Raw genomic sequence first — 21,534 nt, forward strand, 5'->3', positions numbered from 1 at the left:
AGAAAAACCTACTGTATCTCACTTATGAGTTAAAAAGTATTTAATGAGTTTAAAGTGTTTAGAACAATGTCTAGCATTTATCAGCACTTAAATCATTACCATTTTATTATTATTATTAATATTGATGCAAAAATCTTAAACATTAGTAAATATAAATTTAAGGATTTCAGAAATAATTCAACTTTATGGACTCAATGTAATTAATGTTAATAAATGAAAGAAAAAAATAATTATTTCAAAAGGTACCCAGAGAGGGTGTTTAATAAAATGTTACAGCTGTTCATAATTTTTGGCCTTTTAAGTTAGATGATGATTTTATGTGTGTATATATACAAAACACACACACATATATATACTATATATACACATATATATAAGCGAGATTGATTTAATAACATGTAACAGCCGTTCATGATCTTTTGACCTTCCAGTAAATCAGGAACAGAACTAAGTTTCCTTTACATGGTAACGTATATGTGTGTATATATGTATATATACATATGTAAGATAGATTAGAAACTCTCAGACATTATACTAAACAGATAAGAAAACATTAAGATACATTGTCTGCTGCTTCTCTCTGACTTTAATGAGGACCTTTAATCTCAAGAGTCTAGCCAGTATCATAAGACAAGAAAAACTGATAGCTACTATAAATACTGGAATGAGAGAGACAAAACACATTATTATCAAGTTACAAAACAATATATTTAAAATCAAGGGGGATCATCTGAAAAAAACAAAAACTAATTTAAATGCCTAGTGCCTGTGGACTGAGTCCCTTCAGTCATGTCCGACTCTGCAGCCCTGTAGACTGTAATCTGCCAGGCTCCTCTGCCCATAGGGATTCTCCAGGCAAGAATACAGGAGGGGGTTGCCATGCCCTCCTCCAGGGCATCTTCCCAACCCAGGGATCAAACCTGGGTCTCCTGCACTGCAGGCAGATTCTTTGCCATCTGAGTAAGCCACCAGAGAAGCAAACACCTACTACATGATACATAATCAACAAATGTTAGCTAAAAAAAAATAACTATTCCACATAACTCACAGAGCCTAAAAGTCTAACACAAAAATCAGACCAAAGGCATCAAAAGAAAACTACAAATCATTCTTTCTCATGAATATAGATACAAAAATTCATATACTATTAAATCAAATCCAGGAACATATGAAAAGAACTATATCCCACATGACTAAGTGGGATTTATCCCACATATGCAATCTTGGTATAAGGTCCAAAATCAACTAGTATAATATCCCACATCAACAGAATAGGATAAAACTACATGATCACCTTGATAGATACAGAAAAGCACTTGAAAAAAGTTAATACTCCTTCATGATAGAAAACACTCCAACTAGAAATGGAAGAGAACTTCCTCAACCTGATAAAAGCATGTTAGGAGCAAAAGGAAATTTCTTCAACCTGGTTAAAAGCATCGAAGAAAATCTACAACTAACATCACACTTCATAGTGAAAAATTGAACGCTTTCCTCCTTAAGATCAGAAACAAGACTATCTGTTCCTATCACTTCTAGTCAACATTGTACTGGAAGTTCTACTCAGAGCAATTAGTCAAGAAAATAAAATACATTCAGATAAGACAGAAATAAAACTACTTGTAGATGATTTGATCTTTTAAGTAAAAATTTAAGAAATTCTTTAAAAAATTATTAGAATAAATCAGCAAAGCTGCAGGATACAAGATTAATATGCAAAGATCAATTTGAATTTCTATAAAGTAGCAATGAGCAGACATGAAATTAGTCATTACATTTACAACAGCATCAAAAAGAATATTTAATAATCATTTTTTTAAAACATTAACAAAAGTCATGCAAAACTTATACTCTGAAACTACAAAACACTGTTGGAAAAAAATAAACACCACCTAAATAAATGGAAAGACATTTTAGGTCAATGGATCAGTTGACTTAATGTTGTTCAGATGGCAATACCCTCCCACACCGATCTATAGATTCAGTGCAATCCCTTTCAAAGTTCAGCTGATATTTTTGCAGAAATTGAAAAGCTGGTTGTAATACTCAAATGGAAATTTAAGAGAACTGAAACAGCCAAAACAATCTTGAAAATGAAAAAACAAAGTTGCAGGACTCACATTTATCGATTTCAAAACTTAACACAAAGCCAAATAATCAAAACAGTCCTGGCATAAGAACAGACATATATATCAATGGAATAGAATTTGAGACTCCAGAAATAAACCATCATATTTATGTGCAATTGATCTTCAACAAGGTTACCAAGAAAATTCACTGGTCTTCAACAAACGGTGCAGGGACAACTGGCTATCCACATACAAAACATCAAGTTGGACCACTACCTCACACCACAGAGAAAACGGGCTCAAAATCTATCCAAGATCTAAGTATTAAGCCTATAAAACTCTTTAAAGAAATCATATGCAGTAAATCTTCAGACTCAGGATTAGGCAATGGTTTCTTCAAAAAGAAGTACAAGCAACAAAAGAAAAACTGAACATCAGATTTAACAACTTTTTTGCCTCCAAGTATATCATGAAGAAAATGATAGAATCTACAGAATTGGGGGCGGGAATCTATAAACCATATGTTATAAGGGACTTGTATCTATAAAATAACTAATACAGAAGCATGAAGACAAACAACCCAATTAGACATGGACAAATGCTCTGAATAGACAATTTTCCAAAGAGGATATATATATATAGCATATATAGCAGCCAGTAAGTACCTGAAAAGATACTCAACATTATCTGCCATCAGGAAAATCTAAATGTATAGCAAAGGGACCAATACTCAACAATTCTCAGTGGTTACCGAAATGGGAAGGAAATCCAAAAAAAAAGGGGGGATATATGTATATGTCCAGCTGATTTACTTTGCATACAACAGAAACATAACATTGTAAAGTAACTGTACTCCAGTTAATAACAAGTCACAGTGCACTATCACTTCACATCTACTAGGATGACCATATCAAAAAGATAATAACGAGCATTAACAAGAATGTGGAGAAATTGGAACTCTCATACACTGCTGGTAGAAATGTAAAATGGTGCAGGCACTTTGAAAGACAGTCTGACAATTCCACAAAACAGGTAAACATAGTGAGTACTTGATTCAGCAAGTCTACTCCTGGTTAATACCAAGAGAATAAAAATATGTGTCCACACAAAAATTTGTACAGGAAAGCTCATTGCAGCATTATTCATAATAGCCAAAAAGAGGGAACAACTCCAATGCCCCATCAATTGATGAATGGATAAATAAAAGGTATCCAAACAACGCAATATTATTCTGCAATAAAATGAAACGAACTACTGGCCCACACTGCCAACATGGAAGAACTTGGAAAACATTCTAATAAAAGAAGCCAGCTACAAAGGACCACATATTGTATGATGCCATTTATATAAAATGTCCAAATAGGCAAATCCATAGAGACAGAAGGCTATTGCCAAAGGCTGAGGGAATGATGAGGAGATGGTGGAGTGACAGCTAAGAGGTGTGAGATTTCTATGGGAGGTAATGAAAACCAGATCTTTATTACCTAACGCCAAGTGCATTACAGATTCAGAGTTAATCCTTTATAGTAATACTTCCCCTTGATACGACTAAACAAACATGGAGGAAGGCACCGTAGAATTAAGTGGAGGGGAATGTTTTATATTTCCTCATTTATTTTGTTTGAGTCAAGACCTGAGGTTTTCCTATTACAATGAAAAATGGATATATGATTTCCATTCAGTGATCCTCAGGTTCTATTAGAAACCTTCCAGAAAGTAAGAAAAGGTAGCCTCAGATGACTCTACATGATAACACCAAAAGGGTTTTCAAAACCTTTCTTAAGATATGGATTTTTTTTTTAGATTCCAAAAGAGAAACCCATAAAATAGTGTTTCAAGACTTAGGATTAGACAAAGAAAGGAAATATATTTTTTAAGAGTTGTGCACTTAACACACACTCTTTTTCCATGCTTACCACAACCCTGCAAAGTAGATGATTATCCCCATTTACAGACAAGGAAATTGAGGTTCCAAGACATTCCATGGCAGGTATGGCGAAACTAAAAGTCAAACTCCCAGCTCCACGACGTCTGACTCTGGAGCTCTCCTATATCGGCTGCCATTCCACTCACTTCTCACCTGCTTTGGGAAGCTCTCTGGTTCCACTGAGAAGCATTTGAAGACACCATACATTCTATTTCTGGACATTTATATGGCCCTCAAGCAGAGGAGGCCCTCACACCCAACCCCTAAGCTGAGGCAAGGACATGACCTTCCCATGTCTGTGAAGCTGAGACTGGCTTGACATCTCCACCCTTGGGCAATAAGAAACCTGTGCTTTCTCCCAACCTACAGAACACAGGGACTCTAACCATACCTGTTCACCAATACCTACGCCAGCTTGCTTTCTCCAGGCTGACCCAGAAACAGCCAGCTCACTGTACTGCTGGCAGCATCCTCACTGAAGGCTCAGGGTCCATCACATCCCTCTGAGGCTGAGGACAAATTTAACCAGTGAAAAGAGACAGAACAGTTGATCCTCACCTCTGCTGGAAATGTGCATGAAAAGACCCTCGACTCCAGCCAAATTGGTCTATTCTCTGCTCTTTTCTCTTCACACACACACAAAAAAAAGAATTCTGTTTCCTTAATTTCTCCCCTGTGAGACGGCCCACACTGTTCTCCCTACTTCGGTACCTTCCCTTTCCCTTGCCTGCAAAACTCAACCTGTTTCAGGAGTCTCCCCTCTAGGTCATCTTCCTTAACCACCAACTTAATATACCGAATTCACTGAACCTAACACCTTTCCGTTATTTTTGGCCTCAGTGGGCCTATCTAGGTTGACATATCAAAAAGTAGTACAAGGAAGGTTTACTGAACTCTGGTTCCCCAGCATAGACTCTGACATGAGAATGTAAGAGCAAGTGATCTATTAAAGAAGTGCTTCCAGGAGAGGGAGGGAGTAAAACAGGAAGTCGCAGCCTCGGCCTGTTTCGTGGTCGCTCTGGGGAATGAATGAAGCCTCAGAGCCTGACTGGTCTCCAGGCATCCAAGGCCAAGGGACTAGGCTTCCTTACTCCACACTCATGAGTCAGTCACTGACTTCAGGCTGCCTGGGGAGGAAACAAACTCCCAGACACTTCCACTCTGAGTCCAATAGGATGAAGAGGCTACAGAAGCTGATGTCCAGTGCTCTGAGGCAAGTTGTTAGGTGCTAACCTTTGGCAACAGAGTCCATCAAAGCCAGGTGAAGGGCACACCAAACCTACACAAGAGATCTGAGGGGGTCGGGGAGGGTGGCACCGTGTCTGCTGTGAGGTCAAGGTAGGGCCGGCTTCATGGGCAGGTGTCCAGTATATCTGCACAGGATTCTGCCCTCAGAAGGGCCCCATGCTTCTGGTTTAATAGTCTGCAGTCACCATCTTGAAATTCTTAGTAATTCTACCTTTGACTGCATTTCCTAAGTGAGGTCTGGGGGGACAGTGGAGCACACCCTGGGCAGGCTCTGTTCACGTGCAGCCCTGCCCCCCACCACCTGCCACCTCCCTGAGACCAGTTCTCAGCCACTGGCTTGGCTGCTCCCTGGTGCCCAGGGCCCACCTGCCCTTCCCGCATCCCCTGCGCAGTAATTCTTGCCACTCTCTGCCTGGGCAGTGACTGTTAGAGGGGCTTGGGGATTCCAGTGTTCCCCGACCACTGTCCACTAGGGGAGGAGGGGGCACAGAATCAGTGTGGGGGAGCCACATAATTTTGAAATTAGCTACACACTGCCTTTTAACTCCAATGGAATACTTTTCTATTAACAGCTCTTTTTTATTTCTTAGTGTTTTGTGTGGTCATGCCCTGCTTCCCACACCAAACTCTTAGACATTGTTTCTTTCATTTCCCCACAAAAAGTTGCATATCACCTAGAACAGAGTAGGTGCTTCGTAAGTATTTTCAGAGGATTAATATAAAGCTGGTATTACATTAAAAGTGGCAGGGAGGTTCCAATCCAAGATGGTGACTTAAGATCCTGAACACACCTCTCCCATGGACACACTGAGTCTACAGCTACCAATGGAACAATTACCTCTGGAGAAAACCTAAAGACTGGCTAGGGATGTGGGCAAATGAGAATAAAAAAAATCTACATTGAAGCAGATAAGAGAGGGTGGGACATAATCTTACCGTAAACCCCACCCTCATTCAGAGACCCACAGTCAGGAGGAATTCAAAACCTAGAACTTCTGTTTAAGGGGCAAAGAGTTTGAACTCCACAACAGGGACCCCAGTTCTTGAAACCTACACCTAAGAGACAAGCCTCCCACAACACTTGGCTTTGAAAACCAAAGGGAGTCCTGTTCCCAGGACCCTCAAGACTATAATGATACGAGAAAGAGCTCACCCACCCACCTGGCAGGGGCAGGCAGGTCAGAGGCAGCTCATTTGCTTACAGTAAAGCATTGGCTTGAGGGGAAGGCATCTAATCTAACAGACATATTCAGGGCGCTGCCATAACACTCTCCGGGAGGAAGACAGGCAGCCACACCATCTTGGAGTTCTGCGTCTGTGAACTCCAGGGTCAGCATAAAGAGAACTTTTGCACTCTCCAGTGCCCTGGGTTTGTTTGTTGGCTTGTTTGTTTTTTTTTTAACAGCCATCACCCAAGGGACACCTTTCATTGCCTAACCGTGGAGCCAAGCTCCTGGATCCCATGGAACTGTAACAGTCGAAGAGATAGTGCTTGGCAGGTTACCACTTCCAGGGCACTGCATATACAGCAGACTGAAACATACCCCCAGTCTTTTAGAGAAAGAGGCCTACTTGCCTGTCCAGGGGCTCTGGTCTGGGGAGCACGCTTCTGGTTCGGCACACTTATGGGGGCCAAGAGAAGGGGCTCTCGGGGAACAGAGGCTTGTGGACACACTCTTTCTCCCCTCTCCTGCTTTGCTCCAGCTTACCAGTACATCCCAGAGAGGCCCTTATACCTTGTCTTAGATTATCTAATTACTTCAAATTCCCTAACAGAGGGACCTTTCAAAATGAAAACCCTTATATGGCTTCCCATTATCTACGGGGTCTTTAATCCAAGTTTTGTGACATGGCATCAAAGTTTTGAAAGGATCCGACTTTCTGTCTGCTTCTGTAACACCATCCATCGCTGACTACCCCACACATCTCACCCCTTCCCCACACACACTTACCTGTAAACCACTTACCTGTTCCATCTCAGATCATGACAACCTCTTTCTGGAATGCTTTTGTTCCTATTCTGTACTCCCTCCTATACAGCCTGCCAAATATCTACTCACTTGATTTCCTTATCAACCATCATCCTTTCTTGGCTTAAGACAAAACTTAGTAGAACTGACAGCAACTACTTTTATCCCCGAAACACAAGTTTCCAGCACTTCTTCACGACATTCATTTGTCCACCTTCCCTACTAACTTCTGTGATGTGATCCTTAGAATAATCTATACTATTCATCTTAATATTCCCAGTGTCAAGCACAGTTCCTATAAAATAAACACAATGAAGGCCTATTGGAGGTTGCTGGTAAATATAACCACTTAACTTGGTGACCTAAACCTGATGGATAGAATGTGGTTTTATATGAGCGAAGTCTATCAGGAGATACAAAATAGGTGAGTGGTCCTCAGAGAGCAAACAAGAAAGCCACTTCACCCAAAGTAAATTCTTAACGCAAATTAAGTCCACAAACGTGTTCAACAGCCGCAAGGTTTCATCCAGCCAAACATTTTCCTGGAGTTGCACCCTTTACATTTTGTGTAGTGCATGAATTCCAGGTAGATCTTGAGAAGTAGACTGTGCTTTCTTACCTGTGTTCCAGTTCTCGAATGGACAGGATCACTCCTGACGTGGATGGCTTCTGCTGCACAGTGGCTAGAAAGGTGAACTCACTCTTATTCCGGAACAGCTGAATTAATTTCTCACTCACATGAGGGGCTGCGTGGATCTCTCTTTCTGCATCTAAGGGGTCAAGGAGGAGGAGAAGGGGAAGTTAAGAAGAAATACAGATGGGAAAAGAGGAGAGGGAAGACAAGAGAGAAAAGGAAGAAAGACACACAGTTAAAAATGCCTTGTCCGGAGGATCCAGGGTACCTTTCCCCTTTGCCCTTCTTGTCAATAGTTTCCATTTTCAGCTGCCGCCCACCACTCCACATGGCTGCCTGCACTCAAGGCAAAGCCTGGAAATGCTGTCCCGGCCATCATGCCCACTTGTCACTTTGACAAGTCCACAGTTGGCCAGTCAGTGATTTTTCTGACAGCGATTTTGATGGGACATGGAGCAATTTGGCCTGCTGCAGACAGATTAGGTTGCTGAAAATAGGGTGAGAGGCAGTCAGATCAATGGGGTTCAAAATTCAGAAAATCCTGAGTCTAATAGGATCCAGTGCCACTCAGCAGGCTCTCATTTCCCTTTTCCCGTGGCCTCAGCTTCTATCTCTCACACACACATCTAGGGAAATATGTCCTCGCTTTATGACCAGGAGAGATTTACTAGAGCAAATAATGCCAGACAACTGTGCTTTTGCTAAAAGAATAAATACAAGGCATGCTCAGGATCCATCAACGTGCCTGGAATTTCTGTACACATCCAGTGGATGACCGTTCTCATGAAATATTTATTAAAGTTGAGGCCAATTCAACAGGTCTAGAGGTGTGTGAGTTCGGAGAATCCTGCTCCTAGACAGGAATCCTTCTTTCTGCAACATCCGCATAATGAGAGAGATCCCTCATGGTTTCATACTCAGACTCACCCTTGTCATGATAAAACTGGGTGTCACACCACTATTTTACACTATACTTTCTGGAACCAGGAAGTGGGCACCAAGGGACTGGAATTAGAGAAAAAGTATTCAGAGGATTGGTGGACTTCTCTCATGACCTGCCAATGTCCTCTGCAAGCGATAGGGTGATACGTATGGTAACTCTTGGTTATTTCTCTAGGACTGCCTGAGGAACCCTTAAAAAACATATTATAGAACTGCATTATGTACAATAGCCAAGATACAGGAAACAACCCAAGTGTCCATCAACATACGAATGGGTAAAGAAGCTGTGGTATACATATAATGGAATCCTACTCAGCCACAAAAATAGAATGAAATACTTCCATTTGCAGAAACATGAATGGACCTGGGCATTATGCTAAGTAAAATAATCCAGACTGAGAAAAGACAAATACTATATGATATCACATATGTGGAATCTAAAAAATACAATAATCTAGTGAACATAACAAAGAAAGGAGCAGACTCACAGATGGGGAATCAACTAGCGGTCACCAGAGGAGAGAGGGGAGGGGGAGTGACCATACGCGGTGGGGGAGGGGAGGCATAAACTGCGCGGTGTAATATAGGCTCGAGAATGTCCTGTGCAACACGAGAATATACCCACGATTCTGTGGGAACTGTAAATGGGAAGCAGCCTTTCAAAAATTGCATGAAGAGTTTTTAAAAAGAAAAGAAAAGCATAGAACTACAAAGGCCATGTCGCCCAAGCAATATCACAGACTCGTATTAGGACTTTGAACCACCTCATTCTAAAGAGTGGTTTTTAAACAAAAAGAAATCCTCAAATTCTTGATCTTGGGCCTCAGTCTTCTCAACTGCAAAATGAGGGGGATGGACTAGGTGATTCCTCACAGTCCCCGCCAGCTACATCGCCTATAATCCTACACATTGCCATTTCAAGTTTGCAGCACAGAAAAGAACATGGTCTTCCAGATGTAGGAGTCTAGGCTACAGATGGTGGCAAGTGAGAAATTAATTATTTCCTGCCATGTCAGTACACAAAGCGTGCACAGCCAACAGCAATTGCGGCCACCACAGAAGGTGAGCCTGTGAGCCCTTCGGAAGGTGAACCGGAAGCGGGTGAGCAGGTGAGGGAACTCAGGAAGGGAAGAATCTCTGCTATTAATAGCAGCCATCAGACTACAGCCACTCCCCACAGTTTCCCCTGAGGAAACTCGAGATGTGAAAACAGTATACTGGCCCACAGATACGTGAGGTGCGTAGGAATGACTTCAGGGAGCCCAGACACTTGCATCTTTCCATACATAGAAAAGCACTAAATTCTTTAACTTGGGGTACCTGGTTTTCTTTAATTTAAAATAATCTTTTGACTTCAAACTTCCTACCTTTTGTTGCAAAATTTCTACATAACCTGGCCCCTCTCTTTGCCTCCTTGGAGCAGTTTTCTCAGGGTTAATTGAGGTGCTGCCTCCCAGGCTTAAGTCCTAAAAATCTCCAGTGAATAAAGCATAGTGAGTTTGAGTAAGCTCTGGGAGCTTGTGATGGACAGGGAAGCCTGGCGTACCGCAGTCCACGGGGTCACAAAGAGTCAGGTACGACTGAGCGACTGAACTCAACCCAACTCAACTCTTAGGCTGTGACTAATCTTTTTACATCCACAGAAGTCAGGCTGGTCCTCTATAAGGAATGGCCCAACCCCAGAACACTCTACCCACAGAAAACCGACCTGAGTGTCATTTGTTTTCCTGCCTAAAGAAAGGCCTTCCCTGCTTTACTACTAAGTGGTATGCTGTCAGGCTTCTGCCAAGGGCTGACATAAGAGTCACTTAGGGAATGCTTCTATGCCTTTTACAAAATTCTAGCGAAAGACTATCCACTGTTGCTGTTATTCAGCTGCTAAGTTATGTCAGACTCTTTGTGACCCCACGGACTGTGGTATGGACTTCACTATCTCCTGGAATTCGCTCAAACTCACGTCCATTGTGTCAGTGATGCCATCCAACCACTGCATCCTCTGTCGTCCCCTTCTCCTCCTGCCCTCAATCTTTCCCAGCATCAGGGTCTTTTCCAGTGAATCAACTCTACACATCAGGTGGCCAATGTACCAGATCTTCAGCATCAGTCCTTCCAATGAACATTCAGGATTGATTTCCTTTAGGATTGATGATTTGAAAGCATCATTTCTTCAGCACTCAGCATTCTTTATGGTCCAACTCTCACATCCATACATAACTAGTGGAAAAACTATAGCTTTCACTAGACAGACCTTTGTCAGCAAAGTGATATCTCTGCTTTTTAATACACTGTCTAGGTTGATCATAGCTTTCCTTCTAAGGAGTAAGAGACTTTTAATTTCATGGCTACAGTCACCATTTGCAGTGATTCTGGAGCCCAAGAAAATAAAATCTGTCACTGTTTCTACTTTTTCACCATCTATTTGCCATGAAGTGATAGGACTTTCCATAAAGACTTTCTATAAAGATATTCAAAACCTATTAAATGTATATATAAATCACTGCAAACTAGAGACCATTAGCCAATGTTTGTTAATGTTATTTTTATTATTATTACTGCTGGGCAAAGAGCCTTGCAATCATTTTCACTTAGAGTTTAGTGCCAGGTAAAAAGTCTTGGTTGAGATTAACATCTAGATTTATTTTTTTCCTTTTTGCTACTTCCTTCTTTACTCATCAGTTAGGATTCAACTGATTGGTGGTGCTGCCTAGAGAGCTCATAGAGGATTCTGAACTTAGGCCCAGTGTAAAAAGAGCCATGATTAATCAGCAGGCCGACTGGGGGAATGATGAATATCAGACCAGTTATGGGTGTCCTCACCTCTCAATTTTCCCTGAGGGATATGATCAAATCTGACAGCCAATGATCCAAAAATTTTATATCTGCAACCCTAACCTCTCCTTTAAGTAACAGACTCGTATATCCAATGGCCTCCTGACGATCTCCATGTGCACATTGAATATCATTTCAAGTTGTATCCACCACTGAGCTCTTTTTCTCTCCAATGACCCTCTACTATCTCCTAAAGTTCCCAGTCTTGGCAAATGGAACCACCCACTTCCTAAGGTCAAAAAACTAGCAATTGTCCTTGATTTTTTCTTTTTCTCCACCCTCCATATTCAATCCAAGAACGTATCATGAGGGCTCCGGCAGCTAGCATCTGTTTATTTCTTCCTGGCCCCACTCTTAAACTTTTGTTCAAGCTGCCATCATCTCTCCAATAGCATCCTCAAGGTCTCCACGCTGCCTCCCCTCCTCCGTCACCCACACAGCAGCCCAAGTGCCCTTCTTAAAACAGAAGTCAGGGTCCCTTCCATCTGCTGCATAAAACCTTCCAGTGGCTTCCCATCGCTCAGGGTAACATCAGGCTCCTCAGCATGGCCTGCACGGCCACATACAAATTAACTCTTGCCTACCTCTCCCTTGTCCAGCTCTCACTGCATAGACAACCTCTTGGCCACTCCCTCCAACGAAGCCCCCATTAATGTCTTATCCGCCACTTTGGTGATTTCCCCACCTATCATGTACTGTGATCAATTATTTCCTTATATCACTTATCATAACCTTGTTCCATGTTTCTTACTTTACTTCCCTTCTTTCCTCCCTCAACTGTAAGCATCAGGAGTGCAGACATACTTATTTATTCCCTGTTGCATCCACAGTTCTTAGTGGCTGGCCAGAAACAGGCATTCAATCAAGATTATTGAATTAATTTGCTAATGTACTTTCCATCGTGTATCTGCATAGTTGCTAAGTCAGATCTGACTCTTTGTGACCCCACGGACTGCAGCCTGCCAGGCTCCCCTGTCCATGGGATTCTCCAGGCAAGAACACTGGAAAGGGTTGCCAGTTTCTCCTCCAGGGGATTATCCTGACCCAGGATCCAACCCACATCTCCTGCATTGGCGGCAGGCAGGTTCTTTATCAGTGAGCCACAAGTGAAGCCCCTAAATCTGAGTTTGTTTCCATTTTGCATGTGTGTTCATTTGTATTGTTTTTAAATTGCACATAAGTGAGATCATACAGTATCAAACAAGTCTCTTCTCCACTCTTGGCTGCCCTAAACCCAGAGCAATGATGTGCATGGAGGTGGTGGGAACAGAGCATCACCAGGCAAACAATGGGGTCATTCACAGCAAAGTCAGAAATGTTGCTTTCCTGTTATATTTATGGAAACATACATTTCTGTAAATTTCCCGTTTATGTCATTTATATTGTTTGCATCATTACTTCAAGTAACCACAAATATTACAGTCAGAAAATAGCATGATACCTTCAGACAACTAGCAGACAAATGAGTACTTCTTAAGTGACTATCAAATTAAAATGATTTCCAGTGCCATTTCAGCCTATTCCTCTTTGTAGGACACTCCAGCTAATGCACTAATCCAGCCCACCCCTCCTAGAAAGCTGAATATGTCTTTTACCGGCTTTTCTCATTTATCATTGTAAATGATTGGCATGTTGAAGTAAAGAGATCCCATTAGCACTCAGAGTGAAATGTGAAGGAAAAAAAAGAAACATCTACTTTGATAAATTGAGATTTTATGTACATTTTCATTTTCAAAAAAAAAAAGCTATTTCAAATAAATGTTTACCATACTTCAGCCACTAAAAAATATAAGAAATCCTACTCCTTTTACAATAATAATTGGACCAGGTTTCAAAGAACTAAAGACTAAGTTCTGCAGATAACTAGGCTGTGTGATCTTAGATAAGACACTTGACCTCTCTGATCCTCACACACCATATCTTAAAATTTAAACAATTGAACTCCATGGTCTCCAAGTTGTTTCCTAGTTCAACAGTTCTGTGAATCAGTTTCCCCTGCTCCTAAGTCACATAGCAAGATGGTACTGAGGACATTTCCCATCTATAAAAAACCCAGGTTCTATAATTTTTCTGCCAATTTTCCAAGACAACGATCAACACTGTGATCAATTTCTGAAAACAATGTATGTCACCTATGTTTGCAGTAGCCTGCTTTTTTTCCCCTAGAGTTAAAAGGGCAACTGATGAAAACCAGTTAATGAGAACCTATCATGAATATTATACTTCTATATGTATGGAACCACTACAATGTGGGTTTGCTGCATTATTTGAGAACATTCAGTTCTTCTTAAAAGAACAAGAAAAATAAGTGGAATTTATAAAACTCGTGCGTGTGTGTGTGTGTGTGTGTGTGTGTTAGTCGCTCAGTTGTGTCCAACTCTTTGTGACCCCATGGACTGTAGCCCTCGGGGCTCCTCTGTCCATGGGATTCACCAGGCAAGAATACTGGAGTGGGTTGCCATGCCCTTCTCCAGAGGATCTTCCCAATCTGGGATAAACTCATAGACGTGTTAAATATAGATAAAAATTTAGAAATCTTTGAAATGTGCTAACCATATACCCAATAAGTGGACCATAAGTATGTTGAATGTAGATAAAAAGGACTGAATGAGAGTATCACTTACAAACAGAAGGGGGTGGGAGGACCAAGTCATAATGTACAACAGCCCCCTTCAGAATGGCAGCTCTGTCATCCCCAAATCTGACATCCATCTCTGACACCCGTTCTGGTCCCACCTCTACTCTCTCTCTCAGAAACATTAATAGCACCCATTGGTACTCACTGAATTAACTGGTGAACTACAGCTGTGGCCAGGCATATTTGCACAAGTCTCCGCATTAAGAGGAAGCACCCTGGTACCAGGTACCTCCTATCTGCTGAACCTCTTTAATAACCTCAGATACTGTCCATGTAGCCACAGCATTAGAGAGGAGACTGAAAGACTGACTACAGGACCAACGCATAACCCAGGAACCCGGTGGGTTAGCCCAGCCTTCTCCCCTCACCCCACCTGAACCCTAGCAACTCTCGGTTCCTGCTTCCCCATGGGCACAGGAGGGCCTACAGGAGCTATCCCACATTGAAGGTCAGGAAGGGCGGTGGTGAGGAGATACCCCTCGTCCAAGGTAAGGAGCAATGGCTGTGCTTTGCTGGAGCAGCCATGAAGAGATACCCCATGCCCAAGGTAAGAGAAACCCAAGTAAGACAGTAGGTGTTGCAAGTGGGCATCAGAGGGCAAACACACTGAAACCATACTCACAGAAAACTAGTCAATCTAATCACACTAGGACCACAGCCTTGTCTAACTCAATGAACCTAAGCCATGCCCATGAGGCTACCCAAGACGGGCGGGTCATGGTCAAGAGATCTGACAGCATGTGGCCCACTGGAGAAGGGAATGGCAAACCACTTCAGTATTCTTGCTTTGAGAACCCCATGAACAGTATGAAAAGGCAAAATGATAGGATACTGAAAGAGAAACTCCCCAGGTCAGTATGTGCCCAATATGCTACTGGAGATCAGTGGAGAAATAACTCCAGAAAGAATGAAGGGATGGAGCCAAAGCAAAAACAATACCCAGCTGTGGATGTGACTGGTGATAGAAGCAAGGTCCGATGCTGTAAAGAGCAATATTGCATAGGAACCTGGAACGTCAGGTCCATGAATCAAGGCAAATCGGAAGTGGTCAAACAAGAGATGGCAAGAGTGAATGTCGACATTCTAGGAATCAGCGAACTGAAATGGACTGGAATGGGTGAATTTAACTCAGATGACCATTATATCTACTACTGCGGGCAGGAATCCCTCAGAAGAAATGGAGTAGCCATCATGGTCAACAAGAGAGTCCGAAATGCAGTACTTGGATGCAATCTCAAAAATGACAGAATGATCTCTGTTCGTTTCCAAGGCAAACCATTCAATATCACAGTAATCCAAGTCTATACCCCAACCAGTAATGCTGAAGAAGCTGAAGTTGAATGGTTCTGTGAAGACCTACAAGACCTTTTAGAACTAACACCCAAAAAAGATGTCCTTTTCATTATAAGGGACTGGAATGCAAAAGTAGGAAGTCAAGAAACACTTGGAGTAACAGGCAAATTTGGCCTTGGAATACAGAATGAAGCAGGGCAAAGACTAATAGAGTTTTGCCAAGAAAATGCACTCGTCATAACAAACACCCTCTTCCAACAACACAAGAGAAAACTCTACACATGGACATCACCAGATGGTCAACACCAAAATCAGGTTGATTATGTTCTTTGCAGCCAAAGATGGAGAAGCTCTATACAGTCAGCAAAAACAAGACCAGGAGCTGACTGTGGCTCAGACCATGAACTCCTTATTGCCAAATTCAGACCTAAATTGAAGAAAGTAGGGAAAACCACTAGACCATTCAGGTATGACCTAAATCAAATCCCTTATGATTATACAGTGGAAGTGAGAAATAGATTTCAGGGCCTAGATCTGATAGATAGAGTGCCTGATGAACTATGGACAGAGGTTCATGACATTGTACAGGAGACAGGGATCAAGACCATCCCCATGGAAAAGAAATGCAAAAAAGCAAAATGGCTGTCTGGGGAGGCCTTACAAATAGCTGTGAAAAGAAGAGAAACAAAAAGCAAAGGAGAAAAGGAAAGATATAAGCATCTGAATGCAGATTTCCAAAGAATAGCAAGAAGAGATAAGAAAGCCTTCTTCAGCGATCAGTGCAAAGAAATAGAGGAAAACAACAGAATGGGAAAGACTAGAGATCTCTTCAAGAAAATCAGAGATACCAAAGGAACATTTCATGCAAAGATGAGCTCGATAAAGGACAGAAATGGTATAGAACAGAAGCAGACGATATTAAGAAGAGATGGCAAGAATACACAGAAGAACTGTACAAAAAAGATCTTCATGACCCAGATAATCACGATGGTGTGGTCACTGACCTAGAGCCAGACATCTTGGAATGTGAAGTCAAGTAGCCTTAGAAAGCATCACTACGAACAAAGCTAGTAGAGGTGATGGAATTCCAGTTGAGCTATTTCAAATCCTAGAAGATGATGCTGTGAAAGTGCTACACTCAATATGCCAGCAAATTTGGAAAACTCAGCAGTGGCCACAGGACTGGAAAAGGGCAGTTTTCATTCCAATCCCAAAGAAAGGCAATGCCAAAGAATGCTCAAACTACCGCACAATTGCACTCATCTCACACACCAGTCAAGTAATGCTCAAAATTCTCCAAACCAGGCTTCAGCAATATGTGAACCGTGAACTTCCTGATGTTCAAGCTGGTTTTAGAAAAGGAGAGGAACCAGAGATCAAATTGCCAACATCTGCTGGATCATGGAAAAAGCAAGAGAGTTTCAGAAAAACATCTATTTCTGCTTTATTGACTATGCCAAAGCCTTTGACTGTGTGGATCACAATAAACTGTGGAAAATTTTGAAAGAAATGAGAATACCAGACCACCTGATCTGTCTCTTGAGAAATTTGTATGCAGGTCAGGAAGCAACAGTTAGAACGGGACATGGAACAACAGACTGGTTCCAAATAGGAAAAGGAGTACGTCAAGGCTGTATATTGTCACCATGCTTATTTAACTTATATCCAGAGTACATCATGAGAAATGCTGGATGGGAAGAAACACAAGCTGGAATCAAGATTGCCGGGAGAAATATCAATAACCTCAGATATGCAGATGACACCACCCTTATGGCAGAAAGTGAAGAGGAACTCAAAAGCCTCTTGATGAAAGTGAAAGAACAGAGTGAAAATGTTGGTTTAAAGCTCAACATTCAGAAAACAAAGATCATGGCATCCGGTCCCATCACTTCATGGGAAATAGATGGGGAAACAGTAGAAACAGTGTCAGACTTTATTTTTCTGGGCTCCAAAATCACTGCAGATGGTGACTGCAGCCATGGAATTAAAAGACACTTACTCCTTGGAAGGAAAGTTATGACCAACCTAGATAGCATATTCAAAAGCAGAGACATTACTTTGCCAAGAAAGGTTCGTCTGGTCAAGGCTATGGTTTTTCCAGTGGTCATGTATGGATGTGAGAGTTGGACTGTGAAGAAGGCTGAGCACCGAAGAATTGATGCTTCTGAACTGTGGTGTTGGAGAAGACTCTTGCGAGTGCAAGGAGATCCAACCAGTCCATTCTGAAGGAGATCAGCCCTGGAATTTCTTTGGAAGGAATGATGCTAAAGCTGAAACTCCAGTACTTTGGCCACCTCATGTGAAGAGTTGACTCATTGGAAAAGACTCTGATGCTGGGAGGGATTGGGGGCAAGAGGAGAAGGGGACGACAGAGGATGAGATGGCTGGATGGCATCACTGACTCGATGGACGTGAGTCTCAGTGAACTCTGGGAGTTGGTGATGGACAGGGAGGCCTGGCGTGCTGCAATTCATGGAGTCGCAAAGAGTCGGACACGACTAAGCGACTCATCTGATCTGGGTATTTTTAATTGATTTGATAAGCCACATGATTCAAACACCTGAATTTGGCCTACCTGTGAGGCTTTCAATTTTGTGACTTCTGGAGTATACTTCGGAGAAGGCAATGGCACCCCACTCCAGTACTCTTGCCTGGAAAATCCCATGGACGGAGGAGCCTGGTAGGCTGCAGTCCATGGGGTCACAAAGAGTCAGACACGACTGAGCGACTTCACTTTCACTTTTCACTTCCATACATTGGAGAAGGAAATGGCAACCCACTCCAGTGTTCTTTCCTGGAGAATCCCAGGGACGGGGGAGCCTGGTGGGCTGCTGTCTATGGGTCGCACAGAGTCAGACACGACTAAAGAGACTTAGCAGAAGCAGGGAGTATACTTGGAGGCTACCATTGCACCAAGCTCATTTCCTACATAACCACCACTTATAGTGAACATTTTACACTTTAAAAAACAGAGAGAAAAGACAATGTCATTCCAAATACTCAAGAGGTTTTGCCTGATTTAGTTAAGAAGTGCTAACTCAGCAGCAAGGGTTAAGGGTTTTTTCCTTCCTAGGATGAAATGGCTCTACTTAGTCAATTTTCAAGAAAGACTAAAAATGCTAATATGATGATCGACCATCAGTGAAACCGTGCTAGATGAAGGAAGGAGGCTGAGGAGTGGAGCAGGAAAGAAATTAAACAGTGGTATTCACAAGCTCTTCTCTACCTAATCTAGAAGCAACTTCATTTCCCTTTTCCTTGACATACAGTGTAAGAAAGGTGATGATTTTCATTGTCAGCAAACATACCTGTGTTTACTCTGTGCCAGGTACCAGCAAAAAGGTCAACACACAATTTCTGCCATCAAGGATAACTACATAAGTAAGACAGTTACTTGGTGAAAACCAAGCCACAGAAAGAGGAAGGGAACCTGGGGATGACATCACATAAGATGCATCTTTGAGGCTGAGTCAAAAAGATGAACCAGCATTTACTAGACAGGAGAAACAGAGAAAAGAGGGCATTCCTTGCAGATCGCTTTGAAGCTTTCATTACCCATGTATTTCCTATTATCCTAGCATTCTTCTTTCTTTGCAAGCCTCTCTCCCTAAAGCTCTTAGCAGGAAAGCAACTATTCAATCTAATATTGGTGGGAACTCTCCCCTGATCAGTGAGTCAAGAGAGCAAAAACGCAGAAATAGGACAAAACAAACACACCAGGGCAGCCTTGACTGATGAATTCAGGCGACACATGGCAGAATCTTGCTATAGACATGGTGCATCCTTCTAGCCTGAGTCCCACATAAGCTTGTGGTTAAGATTGCCCTGAAAGGTAAAGCAACACTTGCTAAATTGAAATGACAGTCGGCTTTTCATTTCTAAGTAGAGAGGAAACTTGCCATTTCAGAACTGCTAACTCTCCAGAGGGCAAGCGCTGCTGTGTGGAGAGAGGTACGTGTCCACTGTTGGGTCCTGGGGCCCTTCGCTGAGAACTTCAGATGCTACTGATCTAAGCACTTTCGTAGCCAAAATCACAAGCAGAAAGTAGTAGGAACACCAAGAGCCTCCCACTTAATATGTAAGGGATTCCTATCTCCACTAACAAGTTCACAATAATATCCCATTAAACGTCCATTAGCTTCAGAAGCCAGAATAATAAAAAGCAAATATGTCTATGGCATATTATGGTACAAGGGCAGAGTTAACTACTTGACATATATTCTCTAATTACAATAATCTGAGGAATAGCCATTACTGTTTTTCCTACTTTACATTTGAGAAAACTAAGTTTTACCGAGTTTCAATGAGTTTCTGAAAAGATACTGGGCTGGGAGTCCATGGTTCTGAGATTCGAACCTGGCAGGCTGGTTCCATATGCTACGCTCTTCACTGTGCCAGGCCTACTGTTTGCCAGTACGTATGATCTCAGGCTTGATACATGTGGGAAAGGGGCAAATCATCATATCCCAGTGCCTGACACTATTCACTCAGGAAATATTTATGAACAATCTATTTGTACAACCCCTGAGCTAAGTAACATTCCCCCATTTTATAGGTAAGGAAACTGAGGCACAGAGAGTCAAACTCTGAGCACAGAGAATGGCTTGCCCAAAGTCACACAGCCCGTGACTAGAGAAAAAACTGAGTCCTCGACAGAGTCGATCAGAACACTCCACGGCATTCGCCTGGCTCCCCTGCTTATGTTCGTGTTCATTCTTTTTTCCTGTCTCCTACCCACCTCATCCTGCACTCCAGCCACACAAGCTCCTCTCTCTTCTTCCCAGGGCCGGGTTCCTTCCCACCCTGGTACATTCCATCTGCAGTGACCTCCCTCCCTCTCGCTTCTGTGAATACCAACTTAATTGTTACTCCTCAGGCCATCTTTCCCTGACCACCCAGACCTTGTATTCCGTATGTTACCATCAATGGACTTCTTATAAATATCAGGGTTTTATGTGAATAATCATTATATTGTGCCATCACTTCATTAATGACTATCATGCCCACTGCACTAAATTCCATATAAAATGGTTTATCAATAGATATTCGCACTCAGCATTGTGCCTGGCATGTGGTGAAACCTCAAAAGCTATTTGCTGTACTAGTAATATATCTTGATTCCAAAGTCTGGGACCCAACAGAAGAGGTTTACCAAAGACACTCAAAGACACCCCAACCTGCAGAGAAAAAATCCATTAAAATAATAAGCTGCCTAAGGAATAATAAAGCCAGCAGAGCACCCCTAGCTCATTCAGAGACTAAACCCAAAGAATCCTGTGACACATGGTGCTAATTTTTTAAAATTCCTATGTGACTCAAGAGATTCAGATGTCCCCATGATTTTACTCATTAGATGAGCATGGTGGGGGAACCAAACTCCTCTTCTCAACATTTAAAAATACCAGTAAGGAAAATCAATGCATCCCCTGGTCACTAAGAAGTCAGCAAACCACTCCTCTTCAGGCTGTCTCCCTATGTGTGCTCAGCCATGTCCAACCCTTTGCGACCTCATGAACTGTAGCCCACCATGCTCCTCTGTCCATGGAGTTCTCCAGTGAAGAATACTTGAGTGGGTTGCCATTTCCTCCTCTAGGAGATCTTCCCAGACCCAGGAATTGAACCCGCTTCTCTGTGTCTCCTGCATTGGCAGGCAGATTCTTTACTGCTAACGCCACCTAGGAAGCCCCCTGCCTCCCTATATTAGCACCGTTACCTACCAGTGATCAAGTCTCCCTCCATAATCCTCCTACCTCCACCCCCATCCCAGTGGAATCCTCAAAACAGGGAGGTAAAGCATGGATGCCAACTCCATCTGAATCGCAGGACAGGAAAACGAAAAAGTCTGATAAAGTTTTTTTAATAAAGGCTGCATTGTGTAAACTACAAACTTGCAGTTCTAAGATAAGTTCATTCTAGGGATGTAGTGCACAGCATGGTGACTGTAGTTAATACCGTATTATATATTTGAAGGTTGCTAGGAGTAG

At 42.3% G+C, this 21,534-nt stretch overlaps 1 protein-coding gene across 2 annotated transcripts in view; it reads right to left on the bottom strand.

Annotated features, from left to right (window-relative positions):
• NELL1 (neural EGFL like 1) overlaps positions 1-21,534 on the bottom strand; it is a 1,051,740-nt gene that overhangs the window by 934,498 nt on the left and 95,708 nt on the right. For both annotated transcript variants that reach the window (XM_061406202.1, XM_061406204.1), the window contains exon 3: positions 7,834-7,984. In XM_061406202.1, the coding sequence (XP_061262186.1) occupies positions 7,834-7,984 (151 nt within the window). The remainder of the gene's footprint in view (positions 1-7,833; positions 7,985-21,534) is intronic.

Source organism: Bos javanicus, chromosome 29, assembly GCF_032452875.1.
Source record: "Bos javanicus breed banteng chromosome 29, ARS-OSU_banteng_1.0, whole genome shotgun sequence".
NCBI lineage: Eukaryota > Metazoa > Chordata > Mammalia > Artiodactyla > Bovidae > Bos > Bos javanicus.